Source organism: Loxodonta africana, chromosome 21 (assembly GCF_030014295.1).
Source record: "Loxodonta africana isolate mLoxAfr1 chromosome 21, mLoxAfr1.hap2, whole genome shotgun sequence".
Lineage (NCBI taxonomy): Eukaryota > Metazoa > Chordata > Mammalia > Proboscidea > Elephantidae > Loxodonta > Loxodonta africana.
This window is the reverse complement of record NC_087362.1, coordinates 27557104-27577099: the sequence shown is the minus strand read 5'-3', so window position 1 is coordinate 27577099 and position 19996 is coordinate 27557104. Positions and strand designations below refer to the sequence as shown.

General features: G+C 51.0%; 3 gene segments (V, D, J or C); all 3 read right to left on the bottom strand.

Moving 5' to 3' along the window:
• LOC104846692 (immunoglobulin heavy constant gamma 1-like) overlaps positions 1–19996 on the bottom strand; it is a 398675-nt gene that overhangs the window by 225697 nt on the left and 152982 nt on the right.
• Positions 1–19996, bottom strand: part of LOC135228350 (immunoglobulin heavy constant gamma 1-like) — a 441642-nt gene that overhangs the window by 269679 nt on the left and 151967 nt on the right.
• On the bottom strand, positions 1594–3249 carry LOC104847351 (immunoglobulin gamma-1 heavy chain-like). The segment is given in 4 exon segments: positions 1594–2077; positions 2160–2489; positions 2601–2654; positions 3040–3249. Coding segments are annotated over 4 exon segments (807 nt in total).

Sequence of the window (19996 nt, the reverse complement as noted above, 5' to 3'; positions counted from 1 at the left end):
GTCAGCTGTCCCGGGCCATGGCACTTCTATAGTTTCTCAGGGCAGTGCTGGGGACGCCTCCCCAGCCTTGGGTACTATGCTCAGTCCCATGCCTCTCCTACAGCTTGGACCCCAGCATGGCTGGGAACCCCTGTCCCTGCTTACGGCCCAGCCAGCTGTGAGAACCACTCGCTTTCGCTCGCCCACCAGCACTAGGCTGGTCAGGACAGCATAAGGGGCCATCCTGGGACATAGCCACCCCAAGTCCCCCTGCCTCTTGCCTGGGCCCCGGGACTTCCATTGCATCTCCCCTGGGTAAAAAGGTCCAGAGGTAGGAGGGACAGTACAGCCTGCCTTTCCCAGGGAAGCACAACGCTAAGAAGTGATGTTGGGGACAGTGAAGGGCTTTTGACCCCATGTGTGAGTGGGCAGGAGTGTGAATGTTCAGGAGGCTGGTGGCAGTTTTTTTCATCACAGGTGTGAGCTCATGGTGATGTGAGGAGACCAGGAGTGTTTCCCATTTGAGCAGCTCTGGAGGGAGTGTCTGGGAGGAAGCAAGTGGGTCCTTGCAGGTAGGGACCTGTCTGAGTTGGTCAGGTACGGATGAGCTGGGAGCAACCCACAGGGCAGTTGTGCAGCTTTGGACGGTGTGGGATGAGGTTGGTGTGTGTGTTCATGTGACCTGGGCTTGTGCTTGCAGGCATTGTGCAGTTTGCCCTGTGTGAAGCCCCAGTGTACAAGGGGAGTGCTTGTATGTGTGTGCGTGAGCGTGTCCACGTATTTGTGTCTACACTCATGCCCATGTATGCACGTGTGCGAGGGTGTGTGTGTGTGCTTGTAAGTGCATGTGTGCCTGTGTGTTTGCATGTGTTTACCTGTGTGTATGTGTGCATGTGTACGTGTGTGTATATATGTGGGTGTGTGAATATGAGTGAGTGCATGTGTGCCATGCGTTTGTACATGTATGTGTGATTTTATGTGAGCGTGCATGTGTACCCACTTGCCCATGTGTTGTTTATGTGTGTGTGCACTGTGATACATGTATTTGTGAGTGCGTGTGTGCGGTGTGTGTGAAGATAATCCGTGGGTGCTGGAGTGTTGTTTAGCAGGAGAGGCTTCTTTTTCATGGGTCTGAGTACTGTGTGCATGTGGGTGTCTGGTCGGTGCCCTCCCTCTCCTGGGCAGACTGTCTGGATCCTGAGTGTGTTGTGTGGAGTGGCCTGTTCTTGGAGCCCCAGTGGAAGAAGAGGGCATGTCCCCATATCCAGGGGCTTCCATGTGAACACAGAGCCACCATGGGGAGCTCCTGCAAGGCCCTGTGAACAGGGACCCCAGGGGACAAGTCAGACACTCTCTCCACCACACAGCTTTCCTAGGTGCATCTACCTGTTCTCTCCCCCACTCCAGCCCAGAGTAGCTGCTGGGTGGTGGAGGGACCCAGAGAGGAGATACTGCTGGCAAAGGACCTATCCCTGTAGCAGCCTGCCTATGGCTGGCTTCTCCCATGTGGCCTGCACAGACCCCCCGCGCTCTCCCCCAATGGTGATAGTGCAGATCTCAGGCCCCGCCTGACCCCACAGTCCCGCAGAGCCCAGGCTCACGTGGGCCTCAGAAAGAATCATGCCAGTCTTGCAGGACCCCAGGACGGAGCTGTGTGCTTTATTTTCGGGATGGATCGCCTGGGGGGTATTTACAGGTGAGGTTCCAGGTGTTCTCAGGGGCCCCAGCAAACAGTGGGGGAGGCACTCGCTGGGCCTGCTGGCCAGCGCTCATTTACCAGGAGACAGGGAGATGGACTTCTGGATGTAGTGGTTGTGCAGCGCCTCGTGCAGCACCACGCAGGTAAAAATATCTCCGTGCTGCCATCTGTCCTTGGGCATTGTGAGCTTGCTGTACAGAAAGAAGGTCCCATCAGCCTCGAGCTGGGGTTCAGTGTTCTCATAGCTCTTCTCAGGCTCTGGCTGCTGGTTCCTCTGCCACGTAACATCAATGTCAGACGGGTAGAATGCCTTCACCAGGCACGTGATGCTGACCTTGTCCTTGGTCAGCTCATCTTGATGTGGGGGCAGGGCATACACCTGTGGCTCCTGGGGCTGCCCTGTGGGGACAAAGGTGGAGAGAGTTATTCCCAGTGCAGAGGAAGGGGTTGCCCACCCCTTCTTGCCCTCCTGCTGCTTCACCTTTGGCCTTGGAGATGACCCTCTCAATAGGTGATGGGAGGTCCCCATTGTTGACCTTGCACTTGAACTCTTTGCCCTTGAGCCAGTCCTGGTGTGTGATAGGGAGTGAGCTGACCAGGCGGTACGTGCTGTTGTACAGCTCCTCTTGCAGGCTGGTTGTGGCTGTGTACACCTGTTTGCCATCCACGTACCAGCTGAACTGGACCTCAAGGTGGTCCTGGTCCACATCTACCACCACGCATGTCACCTCAGGGGTTCGGGTGATCACGAGGGTGTCCTTGGCCTTGGGGGGGAAGATGAAGATGGAAGGTCCTCCCAGGCATTCAGGAGCTGGTGGGAAGAGCTGAAAGTCAGTGACAGGGCCATGGGGGCTAGGGCGTGGATTGGGCTTATCCTCCCATTGGGGCTGGCTCCTCTTGGCAAGGGTGGGGCTCACTTTACCTGGGCACTTGCATTCGGGGCATTCAGGTGGCTTGGGGCAGGTGGTTTGTTTACCTGTAGAGAGAGCAGACAGACAGAGAGGGTTACCTTAGTGGAAAGGAGAGTGGGCATCCCAGCTGGGAGAGGGAACATTTTGCCCTCAGACTGGGATGAGGTCAAGTTAGGCTCTTCCATGCAGCAGTTGGTGGCTCTGAGACCCACCATCCGGTTCTGAGCCCAGAGACTGGATTATGGGTATCCAGCCTGTGTGTCCCCTGTGCCTGGCGGGGGACCCCAGAAGACACCCTCCTTGAATTTGTGGGACCCCAGGGTGGGGCAGGCAGGGCCCTTTAGTGGGAGGAGACCGGCAGGGGTCACCAGCTGCCCTGCATTTGATCCCAAACCTGTCTGCTGGGGACACAGGCTGTGGGTCCCCAGTGCAACCATGCTGATGGCTCACCGATCTTCTTGTCCACCTTGGTGTTGCTGGCCGGGTGGGCGATGTTGCAGGTATAGGTCTGGCTGGTCCAGCCGCTGTCAGGCACGGTCACCATGCTACTGAGGGAGTACAGGCCAGACGACTGCAGGACGGCCGGGAAGGTTTGTGCCCCAGACAGGGCTCCAGAGTTCCAGGACACTGTCACTGGCTCTGGGAAGTAGTTGGTGACCAGACAGGCCAGGGCCACCTTGGATTCGGTTGTGGTACAACAGCCAGAGGCCAGGGGGAAGACTGATGGGGCCGTGGTGGAGGCTGCAAGACAGGGAGCCCCAAATGACCATGTGCCCAGGCCAAGCCCTGCTGCCTGTCTGCCAGGCCAGTCCTCTGTGCTCACAGGCACCAGGGGTACACAGCTGGGGCACACACCTGGATCACACAGCTGGCCAGACCCACCTGCTCCCACCACAGTACCCCCTCTCTGGAGGGCCCTAGGATGATGCCAGGCCTGGGACATATCTGACCTGCTGTGTTTCTAGGACCAATATTGGCTGTGGCCTCGCTGACTACACCAGGACCATGGGCTTGGCTCAGTCAGCCTGGCCAGCTTTCCAAGACCACCTAGAGCCAGCTCAGCCCTGGGGTGTCCCAGTCCCTTCCTCCCACTTTGCTTATCCATTAGCCTTAAGGTAGGTGGCACCAGGTTCCCTCCTCCTCTGCCTGACCCCCAACTGTGGGCCCTTGCTCTAGCCAGCTTCTCTATGGTCTTTCAGCCAGTGACCATCTCTGGCCCCTCTTGTCCTAGCTCGGCCCTGTCCTTGGGGGTGGCAGTCTCTGCGGCACCCTACCAGAATTCCAGTCCAGGCTGTTCCACCCAGAGCCTCTTCTCTTTCTTCTCTCTGCCTTCTGTGTCTCCAGGTCTCCTGGAGTCCACCCCCTCCTGCCAGGAAGGATCTCTCTCTGTAGTGAAGGCTGTCCAGGCCTTGTGTCATGTCAGTGACTGCTGGCCAGGCCCCTCCCTGTCCTGGACCAAGCCCCTGGGAGCATGGGCATGTCTTTCTCTGCCCCGATTCCTTCCACTGGTCCAGCCCAAGCCCCCAGCCTAGGCTCCTTCTAATCTGTTCCTCTGGGCCTGTGTTACTTTGGCCCCCTTTGACTCCACCAATCCAGCACCCCCACTCCCCACACTGTGGCCTACCTGTCCTTCCTGGCCACTTTCCTGCTCCTTACTCACCCAGACACTTCCTCCTCCTAGCATGGTCCTGCCTGAGCTAGCCCCAAGGTACTACCTCCTGCTCCCTCCACAACCCAAACTCAGCTTGTCCCTGCCTTTGCCCACCTGGCTACAAGGTCTATCAGTTAAGCCTGAGCCCCACCCACCCTCAGGCCCTGCTTCCTAGCCCAGAAACCCCTGAAACCAGGGCACCTCTGCGCACCTTAGCCCAGTTGGGAGCCATGCACCTGCCCTTGGATCCTCTTCTTCTCTGCTTGTGCCACTACAGTGAGTCCCAGGCACGCTGAGTACACCCTCTGTCCCTGAGTCCTCAGGCTTCAGAAGCTCAAGCCCACACCTTCCAGGCCTGTGCCCTCCAACTATGGGCCCCTCTGGCAGCCCCCTCTCCCTTGCCCATTTATACCACAGGTTCCAGCAGCCCCTGCTCAGGACCCTCTGCTGGGTCAACCACCTTGTGTTCCCACCCCTTAACACCACCACACCTGAAACAGAGCTGAGGCCTTTGGAGGAGCCTCTGGCTTCTGCCTCAACCCTGGGGCCTCCACTGCCCAGGGTCTCCTCCCTGCACCAACCTTGGAGCTCATGCCAAACCAGTCTCCTGCCTCTGCCCACCTGCTCACCATTGGTCAGCTCGGGCCGGGCACCTCCCAGATTTCCCAGCTCAAAGTACCTCGCCCACCTCAGGGCCCTCAGCACTGACCAACCAGAGCCCCTGCCCTAGCTGCTACAGGACTCCCAAGCCTCCTCCTCTCCTGCCCTGAGGCCCCCTGCACAGGCCTTGAACTCAGGCCCCAGTTTGGTGTCCTCAGGCCCTCTGCCCCTCTGCCAGCCCCAGCACATGCAGCCCAGACCTGCCAGGTGGTCCTCCTCTATTCATTCACTTCTCAGCACTGTGCTTCTTCCCTGGGCCGCCAGACAAGACCTTTGGTACAGCTGTTCGGCTGCCAAGGCCCTCAGTCTCTCCTGTCAGAGCAATCAGCTCCCACCCCCAACTCTCGGCCCCAGCTCTCAGACCTCAACTCCCTGCAGCCAGCTCCCAAATCACAGCTGCTAGCTCTCAGTTTCCAGTCCCCAGCTTCTAGAACTCAGCCACCAGCTACCAGCCCCCAGCTCCTGGTTCCCAAATACCAGCTCTCAGTATTCAGCCCCCAGGTCCTAACACCCAGTCCTCAGCTCCCATTCCCCAGCTCCTAGCATCTAGCTCCCAGCCCACACCCCCAGCTCTTAGCTCCCAGCTCCTAGTGCCCATCTGCTAGCCCACAGCCCCAAGCTCTTAGCCAGCTCCTAGCACCCAGCTCCCAGACCCTAGCTCTTAACACCCAGATCCTAGCACCTACCTCCAAGCATACAGCTCCTATCCCTGGCTCCTAGCCCCCAGCTCCCAGCCCTGAGCTCCTAGCACCCAGTTCCTAGCCCCCAGCTCCTAGCCCCAAGCTCCTCACACCCAGCTCCTAGCCCCTAGCTCCTAGCCCCAGCTCCTAGCTGCCAGCTCCTAGCCCAGCTCCTAGCAACAAGCCCCCGGCTTCTAGCCCCTGGCTCCTAGCCCTCAGCTCCTCCAGCCCCCAGCTCCTAGCACCCAGTTCCTAGCCCGCAGCTGCAGGCATTGAGCTTCCAGCTCTCAGTTCCTAGCAACCAGCTCCTAGCACCCAGGTCTCAGCCCCCACCTCCTAGGAACCAGCCCCTGGCACCCAGCTCCTAGCTCCCAGCTCCTAGCAACAAGCTCCTAGCATCGAGTTCCCAGTTCCTAGCACCCAGCCCCCAGCTCCCCCCAGCCCCTAGCCAGCTCCTAGCAGCCAGATCCTAGCCCAGCTCCTAGGAATAAGACCCCAGCTCCTAGCACTCATCTCCCAACCCCGAACTCCTAGCACCCAGCCCCTAGCCCCCAGCTCCTAGCAGCCAGCTTCTAGCCCTCAGCTCCTAGCAACCATCTACCAGGTTCTAGCCCCCAGGTCCTGGTAATCAGCTCCTAGCTCCCAGCTCTCAGCTCTCAGCTACCAGCTACCACTCTCAGCCCTGAGCTCCCAGCACCCAGCTCCTAGTCTCCAGCTCCTAGCCCCCATCTCCCAGCCCCCAGCTCCTAGCCCCCAACTCCCAGCCCCAGCTCCTAGCCCCCAGCTCCCAGCTCCCAGTCCCCAGTCCCCAGCTCCTGGCAACCAGCTCCAAGCCCCCAGCTACTAGCCTCCAGCTCTTAGCAGCCAGCTCCTAGCATCCAGGTCATGGTCTCTAGCTCCTAGGCCCGAGCTTCCAGCCCTGAGCTCCTAGCCCTGAGCTCCCAGCCCCCAGCTCATAGCACCTAGCTCTCAGCCCCCAGCTCCTAACCCCCAGCTCCCCGTACCCAGCTCCTAGTCCCCTACTCCTAGCCCTCAGCTCCTAGCCCCTAGTTCCTAGCACCCAGACCCTAGCCTCCAGCTCCTAGCTCCTACCTCCCAGCTCCCAGCTCCTATTCCTCAGCTCCTAACCCCCAGCGCCAAGCCCCAAGCTCCTGGCCCACAGCTCCTAGGAGCCAGCTCTTCGTACCCAGGTCCCAGCTGCCAGCTCCTAGGCCCCAGCTCCCAGCCCTCAGCTCCTAGCCCTCAGCTCCCTGTCCCTAACTCCTAGCTCTCTGCTCCTAGCTTGCAGCTCCTAGCACCGAGCTCCCAGACCCTAGCTCCCGACCCCTACCTTCTAGGCTCCAGCCCCCAGCCCCCAGCTCCTAGCATCAAGCTCCCAGGCTCAGAACCTACCAGTCAGCTCTCAGCATCACTTACCAGCCTCCAGCTCTCAGCCCCAGGCTCCTAGCTCCTAGACCCAGCTTCCAGCCCTAGTTCTGACCTCTCAGCTCCCAGCATTCATCCACCAACCCCCAGCTCTCAGACCCAGGCTCTCAATCTCTAGCCCCAGCTCCCAGACACCAGCTCTCAGCACCCAGTTCCCAGTCCCCAGCTCATAGCTCCCAGCTCCTAGCACCCTGCCCCTATCCCCTAGTTCACAGCTCTCAGCCCCCAGCTCCTAGTTCTTAGCTCCTAACCCCTGTTCCCCAGATCCCAGCTCCTACCACCCAGTCCCTAGCCCTAGCTCCCAAAACATAGTACCTACTTCCAAGTCCCTAGCACCTGGCTCCCAGCTCCTAGCTTCTAGCTCCCAGTACCCAGCCCCCAGCCCCCTAACTTCCAGTCTCCAGCTCCCAGCTCCTAACACACAGCTCCTATCACTTAGCTACAAGCCCCTAGGATCCAGTCTCTGTGTCCAGCCCCTAGCACCTAGAACTCAGCTCCCAGCTCCTAATACCCAGCATTCAGCTCCAACCTCCAACCATTCAGCCCCCCCAGAACCCAGTTTCTTGCCCCCAGTCCTCAGCTTGCAGCTCCCAGCCCCTAGCCCCAAGCCCCCAATTCTCCACTTCTAACACCCAGCCCCAAGCCCCTATCTCCCAGCACCCAGCTTCCAGCTCTCAGCTCCCAGCCCCTACCTCTCTGCTACTATCCCCCCAATCCCAAGCCCCTAGCACTTAGCTCCCAGCTGCTAGCACCCAGTTACCAGGCTGTTCACCAGATCTGAGCCACTAGCTCCCAACCCCTAACAACTAGCCTCTAGCCCTATCTCCCAACCCACAATTCCCAGCTCTCAGCTTGTAGCCCCCAGTTCCTCGTACTCCCTACCCCAGCCCCATTTCCCTAGTTTCCTCCCAGATGAGTTCCTGGCCCCTGTCAGGCCTCATCCCAACCTCCCCAAGCCCAGCTTAGGCCCCTGATCTCCTCACTGGCAGGACAAGTGTTGACCCCCAACTACGGCTGGATCCCCTCCTCTCAGCCCTATGTCTACTCTGGGGGGCCTGACACCACCCTTTTAACTCTAGGTCCCTTGATCTGACCCTTTCTTCCTGACGCCCATCCTGCTGCCCACTCAATACCTGCCCTGGGCCCAGCCCCTTACCCACTGAGCTTAGGTACAGGGATACCCACTCTGAGCCCCCCTGCCCTTGGCCCTGACTGTAGCCTAGGAAGCCCCTTTGCCACCTTCTCTGACCATCCCCTGGGCTCCTACTGGCTCCATGAGTCTGGACTGAGCCCTCTGGCCACTGGAAGGCCCCTCCCTTGTGTTGAGCCCACCCCATCCCTGAGCCCTCTGTTCACACCTGCCTTGCCCCACCCTGTGTCAGGCTCAGTCCCAGCTGGCTCTGCCCTGTGCCACCAGCCCAACTCAGACACTGTGAAGCTCCCAGACCTCCACCCACCTATCTTGGCACTGTCTTCAAAGGCTCAGGGCCCCCCGCAGCCCACCTCTGCCTGCCTTTGGCATCCAGCTCTGTGTGGCTGTGCCCCTGCCACCGCTCCTTGGTCTCTGCAGTGGGCAGCTCCCAACCCCATGTGGCCAGCCACTCGCCCCGAGTGGCCAGTTGTTCTCTGAGCCAGAAGGCCTGTTCCCTGCTCTGCTCATTTCAGACTCCCTGTGGCTGTTTCCCTGTGCAGGTCTGGCAGTTCCCACCAATGCCCCTCCATGCTCTCCCCTGGCTCTGTCCCCCGGTCCTCTGCAGACCAGCTGCTCCCTGCCCATCCGACTCACCAAGCTAGTGTCCTGCGCGGGCCCTGGACCTTGGCCCTGAGTTGTGAACTCCTCCACGGGCTACAACAACTAAGAATGGGATTGAAACCTGGCTGGCACCCCTTGCTTCCTGAAGTTCCCTTTTTGTCTGGGTGATTCTTCCTCAGAAGCCTTGGGGGGAGTCCAGACACTCTAGGGCCTCTTGCATGGGCCTATGGGGGAGGGGTGGTGCCCTGGGACCCAGAGGATCCCAGGGGGTGGGTAGAAGCACCAGGCATCACATGCTGTCTGCCCCCCAGCCCCCACAGGAACCCCAGGGTCTTCTCTTCCAGGCAGCAACCATGTCCTTCTCAGGCCCTACACATCAAGTGCCCAGAGCTTAAACCAGCCTGCAGGCTGAGGTTCCAGGGCCTGTCACCTGAACCCCATGGGCAATTCCTTCTGTCCTGACCTGGGTGCAGTGTGGGCAGAGCAATGCCGCAGGATGATTCTGGTCCTTGGTGCTGCTCAGACGCTCCAGCCCAGCACCAAGGGCCATCCTCTTCCACACTCTTCTGAGCTACCAGCACAACTGGCCTCAGGAGGGAAACCTTGTCATTTTGATCCCTGCCTCTAGCTTCTGCAGGTGGCTTCCCTCCTGCCTCTTTGGCACCATCCTTGGCCCATTTTTCTGACCACCGAATGGGCACAATGCCCTGGCCAGGGGGGACATTGGCCTCGACATCCGCTCAAGGGACATTTGCAGACACTAGAGAAACACTCTGAGCCCGTATCATCCCTGGTCAGCTCATGCATGTTGATAACTTTGACAAAGCCCCTCAGTGTGCTTCTTTCTTCTCAGTTCAGACCTGTGAGTGTGCACCCCATAGAGCCCATGCCCACCACTAGGCCCAGCTTTCTGGAAGATCTGCTGGAAAATCTTCCATGTGGTGTGAAGCCCACCGTCTTCTGGTTCCAACCTGTCTTGGCTCCCTGGGTTCTCCCAGGACTGCTCCTGAGTTATAGCGGTGTGGGCTGGTCTCCAGGAAAATCGGCAACTCTGGAGGTAATTACAGGATTCACAAGCACCAGCTGCCTACAGTCCTTGGCCCAAGGAGGGGAAAAGCTGCTTTGGCGAGTGGTGGTGATTTGGGCATTTATAGTACTGGGCTTTATCAGGATCTGTAGAAATGTCACCATTCCGGTTCTCAAGGTCAGGTTCTTTCCACACAAATTCTTTCACATGAGACACCTGGTGAGGCTGTGAATTAATTCATTTGGTGTTGAGACTTGGCAAGCTGTTGTGACAAACTTTGGGTCTGACTTTCAAAAACATTCACCCTTACGATCACATTCATCCTGTGGTTATAAGAGAAAATCAATGGTTTTAGGACAGTAATGGGAACCCTTGCTCTCTGACCTTGTCTCTAGCTGAGAGCTTGGAGTTCTGAGATCATCCTTCTCATTGTGTAGGCTCCAATGCAGTGATGAAAGGTCAGTCGCTCCACGGTCCTTGCAGTCCTCATTCCTAAACATTCTCTTGCAACAGCATCTGTCTCCCCAAAGGCTTGCTGTTAATCGCCACTTCATTTCAGGCAAATGTAGATGATCATTCATGTGTCAGATTTGCCACAGTCTGCCGGGACTGCCCCTGTCTCCTTTCCACTGATGATCATTTCCTCCGAAATCAATCATAAATAATTTATCAGGTAAGCAATTTCAGTTCCCATTTCTGGGGTTCTGCCTCCTGGAATTACTTTGTTACCCATTACTTTGTCAGTCAATTGAATCAAGAAAACAGAAGCCTGTCCAGGTATTTCAAACAGAAAAGGACGCAACATGGTGAACCAAACGTGCACAACCTTGTTAAATGAGCTGGGGGAGTGAAGATCGGGAAAAACTGCTTCCGTCCAGAAATGCCAAGGCTCTGGATTCCCAAGGAAGCAAGTGGTTAACTGCATGCCACACTGAAGTGGGTGATTCCCAGGAGGCTGCTCAAAACTACCATAGTGGTAAACATGATGAGCACTGAGGTGGGGTCCACTCACTCATAATCTGAAACAGAGAGCCCATCTCCACTATTCTTCGTGGTGTGGGTCAGATCACACACTGTGGGGTTGAGTGCTGGCATGATTGTGCACATGTCCCATAATGACAAGAAGGTGAAAGTGAGTGCCTTCATCAACACTCATTGGTGATTCTGTGGTAGAATTCTCACCATCCATGTGGGAGACCCAGGTTCTATTCCCAGCTAGTGCACTTCATGTGCAGCCATCATCCATCTGTCAGTGGAGACGTTCATGTGGCTATGATGCTGAACAGATTTCAGCAAAGCTTCCAGACTAAGACAGACTAGGAAGAAAGGCCTGGAGATCTACATCTGAAAAGCAGCCAATGAAAACCTTATGGATCCCAATGGTCTGATCTGCAACCAGTCACGGGGATGCACTGGGCAGCATTTTGTACCATTGTGCATGGTGTTAACATGAGCTGCTAGAACAACAGAACCCTGCAGGCAACATTGTCATGGCTGGAACAATGCAGTGAGTGGAAAGTTAATGACCTGAGTTGCCTCACTGTTTGGAGGCCCTGGTTAAAGGTATGAGTCTCCAGGAACCTTCTAGTTCTGGGTGATGCCTGCAGGTGGTACCAGGTTGCCTGGACCAGCCCCTCTATTCCGGATGGTCTTCCACAGGCTGCAACTTCTGTTTGTCCACACTGTGCCCCAAGGGGCTCTAGGCCCTCATCAGATTCACTTTTGCCTCCTGCTTGAGTGTATGTCCGAAAATAGAGTTAGGCTGTTTGTAACCATGATCATGAGCTCTGATCACAAAACCTCGTGTCTTCTAAGACATAAGCCCTAACCCAGTGTATCCTAAAAGGAATGCCCATAAGATGGGCAGCATCTTAAATCTCCAACATGCTCTCAATCTCACTGGCCTGCCTTTGAATGACTCTCATCAGACCATCAGGCAGGTGGATGGGTGGGGGTGGAGGAGAGAGGGCAGTAGGGTAACCCCTTCCAGGGAACCACTGTCCTAATCAGCCATAGAAACTGGAACATATTCCAAAGGTGCAGGGAGTTTAGACGATTTTGACTAAGAATCAAAACATATTTCAGAGGTTTATTTTGTGCTGATACAAATCAGGATAACAACTAAGGACCCTTTCTCTTTAACCGAGATACTTTCTTTGAGCCACCAACCCCAACCCAATTTCCTACCCTAACCCCTAGGGAGGTAGGACATGCATTTCCAACTTTTGAAACCTTACTTTCTCTTTTGGCAACTCTTGCTAAGTGGTTAGTAGTGTTTTGACAAGATCCCTGTGCTGTGCTATGTTTAATCTCATAACACCCCTAAGCCAGTTCCTGGACATGACGAGTGTAAACATGTGCCTTTCAGGCTGAGTGGACCCAAGTCCTCCCAGCTTAGCTAGAGGGGTAGCTCTGGATATGTACCTCCTGGCTCCGCTGGCCTCAGTGATAGGGCCTTGGTCTTGTTATTTTTTCCAAGGCAATCCATGACCCTCAAAGTCATGCCCAAAGGTAGCAGTAATGTCAGGTCCAGTATCTGACAGAAGGAACATGGAAAATTGGTTCTGTCTGATTCCATGTCCCCACTGAGTGACGAAAAGTTCTTGAAGTGCCAAAGGAGATCATTTAAAGGATGCCCTCCCAGTATGCAGCATTGGAGGTTCAGTGGTAGAATCCTCACCTTTTATGTGGGAAACCTGGATTCGATTCCCAGCCAATGAACGTCATGTGCAGCCACCACCCATCTGTCAGCGGAGGCTTGCATGTTACTATGGTACTGAAGAGATTTCAGCAGAGCTTCTAGACTAAGATGGACTTGCAATAAAGGCCTGGAGAAGGATTTCTGAAAACCAGCCAATGAGAGCCCTATGGATTACAACTGTGACCTGAAACCTATCATGGATGGTGCAGAACTGGGCAGCGCTTTGTTCTGTTGCACATGGAGTCAGTATGAGTTGAGGGCTGACTCGATGGAAACTTACCACAGCCTCTCCCAGTGTCCCTCTCCAATAGCTGGAATAGGCTATGTCCCAACATGGGGAGGCCCAGTGTGGTCTGCTCAGGATAGTCTGACATCCCCTAGCTTGCCTGCCAGAAAGATCAAGGCATCTCTGATGACAGCCTCTCCATTTCTTCTATGCTGTCAGCTCTGGCAACCCCTGTCCCAGCATCTCTCTCCAGGTGCAATCCTCAGGCCATTCCAGCTGCCAGGTACTCTGTTCCCCAGGTGTGGTGCCAGGAAATACCTGGCTTGGTCAACATCCACAGGTTAGCCCTGGTTTTGACTCTGTAAACGGTTTTACTCCCTGGCAGCTGGAAGGGGTGTCAGCTTAAGGGGAGCTGGCAGGAGGTCAGAGGAAGGGGTGACACCAAGGCAGAGGGTTTACCTGGGCTCTCTCTCTCAGTGGACTGGCTCTGTTTTGTCAAGGTGGCCCCCTAGGCTTCAGCAACTGCCCCTCCCTCACTCCTCCCCCAGGTGCACTCTATTGGTACCAGGTCTGAAGTCTGCAGTGGTCCTGCAGGTATTTCTACCCACCCAGGTGTCAGCAGGTGGTCCTCCAGGAAAGGGATGTTCAGGGATCTCAGTTTGACCTAGGAAGGAGGCATTGCCCTGCAAGGACTCCTGGAGGGCATGTGGGGTGTGGATGCAAAGGTCTGCATGGTCTGATCCCACAGTACAGGCCATCGCTTCGAGCCTGGGTGGGGGAATGGATGAGGTTTGGTCCTGATGGGAGTTTGCATGGCACAACGCTGTGAGCCAGGGTCTCTATAACATGAAAGCCATCCCACCTCCCTATCTAAGCAGGGTGCTATGAACAGGGAACCATGGACACTCACATAGGCAGCCCCTCAATTCGAGTTGTGTAGGGTACAAGGGAAAGCAGAGCCAGGGTTGATATCGTGATCTGCACTGGCTCCTTCCATGGGGTTACAGGATCCCTGCCACTCCTGCCCCCCACAACTTTGATGGCTCATTGTCTCCCAAGATAGAGCTCACTTGAGCTGAAACTAACAAGGAAACCTGCGGAGGTTGCTCTGTGAGAGGCTGGAGGCCCCACTGACCAGATGGGGTCTTTGCCCTGGAGCGGGAAAGGTGCCAGGATCCAGGGCAGGATGAATGGAGCTTTCGGCACCTGTTGGGGATAATAGACATAAGTCTACAGGACTATGGGACTGGGAGGGTAGAAGGAGGAAAATGGAATATTTCCATTCCTGGACGACAATATGTAGTAAGCAACTGACAGAGTTGAAGATCGTCCAAATAAGCCTGTCTCGCCTTGCGCCCTGGAGGTAGTGGTGTCTTAGATCCGCAGTGCTGCTGTACCACAAATTCCACAAGTGGGCGGCATTAAGGAACAGATATTTGTTGTCTCACAGTTCAGGAAACTGGAAGTCCAAATGCAGGATGTGGCCCTAAAGTCCAGGCCTTTGTCTATTTCAGCTTCTAGTAGCTGCCAGCCATCCTTGGCTTTCCTGAGCTTCTGAATGTATCTATCTCTGTTGTCCGACTGTGTCTGTGTGCCCTCTGTCTCTGTGTCTAATCTCAGAAGTGATTAGTTTTAGGAACGATCCTACACTGGTATGACCTCAACGGATTGATTGATGACATCACATTAGATTGCACTATGAAATGTAGTTGCATTACATTAGATTGGTTGTGTAGGGGCTAGGATTCCAACACATATATATTTTTTCCATTGTACTACACTGCTGATTTTTTTTTTAATGTGATTTAGGTGAACACTTACGATGCAAATTAGTTTCTCATGAAGTGGTTAATACAGAAATTGTTTTGTGACTGGGGTTGCCAACCCTGTGATGTGTCAACACTCTACCCTTCCCCACCCCATTCTTCCAGTTTTCCTGTCCCTTCCTGCCTTCCTGTCTTTGATTCTGGGCTAGTGTGCCCATTTAGTCTTCTATACATGGTTGAACTATGAAGCATGTCCCTCACATGTGTTATTGTTGGCCCTATAGACCTGTCTAATCTTTGGTGAAGGGTGATCCGCAGAAGTGACTTCAGTATTGAGGTAAAAGGGTGACCAGGGGCCACACTCCCGGGGTGTCTCCAGTCTCTGTCAGGCCAGCAAGGCTGGTCTTTTTCTTGTGTGTTTGTGAATTTGAATTTTGTTCTGCATTTTTCTTTAGCTCGGTTTCAGAACTGCTATTGTGCTCCCTGCCCGAGCCGTGAGTGTTGGTAATCTGGCACCGTCTAGTTATTCTGGGCTCAGGCTGGTGGAGGCTGTGGTTCATGTGGTCCATTAGTCCTTTGGATAATCTTTCCATTGTGTTTTTGGTCTTCTTCATTCTCTTTTGTTCCAGCCAGGATGGAACCGGTAGATGTATCTGAGATGGCCTCCCATAGGCTTTTTTTTTTTTTAAATAGTATTTATCGTGCTTTAAGTGAAAGTTTACAAATCAAGTCAGTTTCTCATATATAAACTTATATACACCTTACTACATACTCCCACTTACTCTCCCCCTAATGAGTCAGCCTGCTCCCTCCTTCCAGTCTCTCCTTTCGTGACTGTTTTGCCAGTTTCTAACCGTCTCTACCCTCCCATCTGCCCTCCAGACAGAAGAGGCCAACATAGTCTCAAGTGTCCACCTAATGCAAGTAGCTCACTCCTCATCAGCATCTCTCTCCAACCCATTGTCCAGTCCAATCCATGTCTGATGAGTTGGTTTTGGGAATGGTTCCTGTCCTGGGCCAACAGAAGGTTTGGGGACCATGACCTCTGGGATTCTTCTAGTCTTAGTCAGACCATTAAGTCTGGTCTTTTTATGAGAATTTGGGGTCTGCATCCCACTGTTCTCCTGCTCCCTCAGGGCTTCTCTGTTGTGTTCCCTATTAGGGCAGTCATCAGTTATGGCCGGGCACCATCTAGTTCTTCTGGTCTCAGGATGATGTAGTCTCTAGTTCATGTGGCCTTTTCTGTCTCTTGGGCTCATAATTACCTTGTGACCTTGGTGTTCTTCATTCTCCTTTGATCCAGGTGGGTTGAGACCAATTGATGCTTCCTAGATGGCCTCTTGTTAGCGTTTAAGACCCCAGACGCCACACTTCAAAGTGGGATGCAGAATGTTTTCTTAGTAGAATTTATTTTGCCAATTGACTTAGATGTCCCCAGAAGCCATAGTCCCCAAACCCCTGAACGTTCTCCACTGACCTTCGAAGCATTCAGTTTATTCAGGAAACTTCCTTGCTTTTGGTTTAGTCCAGTTGTGCTGACCTCCCTATATTGAGTGTTGTCCTTCCCTTCATGTAAAGTAGTTCGTATCTACTATCTAATCAGTAAATAACCCTCTCCCACCCTCCCTCCCTCCCCCCTCTCATAACCACAAAATAATGTGTTCTTCTCAGTTTAAACTGTTTCTCAAGATCTTATAATAGTGGTCTTATACAATATTTGTCCTTTTGCATCTGACTAATTTCACTCAGCATAATGTCTTCCAGGTTTCTCCATGTCATGAAATGTTTCACAGATTCATCATTGTTCTTTATCGATGCTTAGTATTCCGTTATGTGAATATACCATAATTTATTTATCCATTCGCCCGCTGATGGACACCTTGGTTGTTTCCAGCTTTTTGCTGTTGTAAACAGTGCTGCAATAAACATGGGTGTGCACGTATCTGTTCATGTAAAGCCTCTTATCTCTCCAGGATATATTCTGAGGAGTGGGATTTCTGGGTCGTATGGTAGCTCTATTTCTAGCTCTTTAAGGAAATGCCAAATCGATTTCCAAAGTGGTTGTACCATTTTACATTCCCACCAGCAGTGTATAAGTGTTCCAGTCTCTCCACAGCCTCTCCAAAATTTATTATCTTGTGGTTTTTGCATTAATGCCAGCCTTGTTGGAGTGAGATGGAATCTCATTGTAGTTTTACTTTGTATTTCTCTAATAGCTAATGATTGAGAGCATTGCCTCATGTATCTGTTAGCTGTTTTGACTACTGTGGCTGTATAGTATGTTCTAAAATCAGGTAGAGTGAGGCCTCCCACTTTATTCTTCTTTTGCAATAATGCTTTACTTATCCAGGGCTTCTTTTCCTTCCATATGAAGTTGTTGATTTGTTTCTCCATCACATTAAAAAATGTCGTTGGAATTTGGATCAGAAGTGCATTGTATATATAGATGACTTTTGGTAGAATAGACATTTTTGCTACATTAAATCTTCCTATCCATGATCAACGTATGTTTTTTCCACTTATGTAGGTCCCTTTTACTTTCTTAAGGAAGTACTTTGTAGTTTTCCTTGTATAAGACTTTTACATCTTTGGTAAGATTTATTCCTAAGTATTTTATCTTCTTGGGGCTACTGTGAGTGGTATTGATTTGGTGATTTCCTCTTCAATGTTCTTTTTGTTGATGTAGAGGAATCGAAGTGATTTTTGTATGTTTATCTTGTAACCTGAAGCTCTGCCAAACTCTTCTATTAGTTTCAGTAGTTTTCTGGAGGATTCCTTAGGGTTTTTTTGTGTATAAGATCATGTCATCTGCAAATAGAGGTAATTTTACTTCTTCCTTGCCTATCCGGATGCCCTTTATTTCTTTGTCTAGCCTAATTGCCCTGGCTAGGACCTCCAACATAATGTTGAATAAGAGCGGTGATAAAGGGCATCCTTGTCTGGTTCCCGTTCTCAAGGGAAATGCTTTCATGCTGTCTCCATTTAGGATGATGTTGTCTGTTGGCTTTGTATAAATGCCCTTTATTATGCTGAGGACTTTTCCTTCTATTCCTATTTTGCTGACAGCTTTTGTCATGAATGGGTGTTGGACTTTGTCAAATGCCTTTTCTGCATCAATTGATAAGATCATGTGGTTTTTGTCTTTTGTTTTATTTATATGGTGGATTACATTAATTGTTTGTGTAATATTGAACCAACCTTGCATACCTGGTATGAATCCCACTGGTCATGGTGGATTATTTTTTTGATATGTTGTTGAATTCTATTGGCTAGAATTTTGTTGAGGATTTTTGCATCTCTGTTTATGAGGAATATAGGTCTGTAATTTTCTTTTTTTGTGGTGTCTTTACCTGGTTTTGGTATCAGGGTTATGCTGGCTTCATAGAATGAGTTAGGTAGTATTCCATCCTTTTCTATGCTTTGAAATACCTTTACTAGCAGTGGTGTTAACTCTTCTCTGAAAGTTTGGTAGAGCTCTGAAGTGAAGCCGTCCAGGCCAGGGCTTTTTTTGATGGAAGTTTTTAAATTACCTTTTCAATCTCTTTTTTTGTCATGGGCCTGTTTAGCCATTCTACTTCTGCTTGTGTTAGTTTAAGTAGGTAGTGTTTTTCTAGGAATTCATCCATTTCTTCTAGGTTTTCACATTTGTAGAGTACAATTTTTCATAGTAATCTGATATGATTCTTTTAATTTCAGTTGGGTCTGTTGTGGTATGGCCCATCTCATTTCTTATTCGGGTTATTTGTTTCCTTTTCTGTGTTTAGTCAGTCTGGCCAATGGTTTATCAATTTTGTTAATTTTTTCCAAGAACCAGCTTTTGGGTTTGTTAATTCTTTCAATTGTTTTTCTGTTCTCTAATTCATTTAATCTGCTCTAATTTTTATCCTTTGTTTTCTTCTGGTGCCTGAGAGATTCTTTTGTTGCTTGCTTTCTATTTGTTCAAGTTGTAGGAACAATTCTCTGATTTTGGCTCTTTCTTCTTTTTGTATGTGTGCATTTATCAATATAAATTGACCTCTGAGCAGTGTTTTTGCTGTGTCCCAGAGCTTTTGATAGGAAGTGTTTTCATTCTCAGTGCATTCTATGAATTTCTCTATTCCCTCTTTAATGTCTTCTATAACCCAGTCTTTTTTGAGCAGGGTATTGTTCTGTTTCCAAGTATTTGATTTCTTTTCCCTGATTTTTCTGTTACTGATTTCTACTTTTATGGCCTTATGATCTGAGAAGATGCTTTGTAATATTTCAATGTTTTGGATTCTGCAAAGGTTTGTTTTATGACCTAATAGGTGATCTATTCTAGAGAATGTTCCACGTGCACCAGAAAAAAAAAGTATACTTTGTAGCTGTTGGGTGGAGTGTTCTGTATAAGCCTATGAGGTCAAGTTGATTGATTGTAGCAATTAGATCTTCCGTGTCTGTACCGAGCTTCTTACTGGAAGTCCTGTCCTTCTTTGAAAGTGGTGTGTTGGAAGTCTTCTACTATAATTGTGGAGGTGTCCATCTCACTTTTCAAATCTGCTAAAGTTTGTTTCATGTATCTTGCAGCTCTGTCATTGGGTGCATAAATATTTAATATGGTTATATCTTCCTGTTAAATTGTCACTTTAATCATCATGTAGTGTCCCTCTTTATCCTTTGTGGTGGATTTAACTTTAAAGTCTATTTTGTCAGAAATTAATATTGCCACCCCTGCTCTTTTTTGACTGCTGTTTGCTTGATATATTTTTTCCATCCTTTGAGTTTTAGTGTGTTTGTGTCTCTAAGTCTAAGGTGTGTCTCTTGTAGGCAGCATATAGACGGATCGTATTTTTTTATCCAGTCTGAGACTCTCTGTCTCTTTATTGGTGCATTTAGTCCATTTACATTCAGCATAATTATAGATAAGTATGAGTTTGGTGCTGTCATTTTAATGCCTTTTTGTGTGTGTTGTTGTCAATTTCATTTTTCCACTTACTTTGGGTTTTTTGTGCTGAGAAGTTTTTCTTTGTAAATTGTGTGTTTCTCATTTTCATAGTAGTTGAATTTATTTTTGCTGAGTCATTTTGTTTTTCTTGTTTTTTAATTTGAAATATGGAATTCTAAAACCTGTTTGTGGTTACCTTAATATATAACCCAATTTTCCTAGGTAAAAACCTAACTCGTATCATCCTATATCGCCTTGTTTTCCTCTCCATATGGAAGATCTATGCCTCCTGTATTTAGTCCTCTTTTTTTTTTTTTTTTTGATTATTGTAATCTTTTACATAGTGACTTCAATGATTCCCTGTTTTGAGCATTTTTTCTTTTTCAAATTAATCTTATTTTGTTTTTATGATTTCCCTATTTGAGTTGACTTGAGGATGTTCTGTTCTGTGACCTTGTGTTTTGTTGGTATCTGATATTATTGATTTTCTGGCCAAAGAATTTCCTTTAGTAATTTTTGTAGCTTTGGTTTGGTTTTTGCAAATTCTCTAAGCTTATGTTTATCTGTAAATGTTTTAATTTCACCTTCACATTTGAGAGAGAGTTTTGTTAGAAA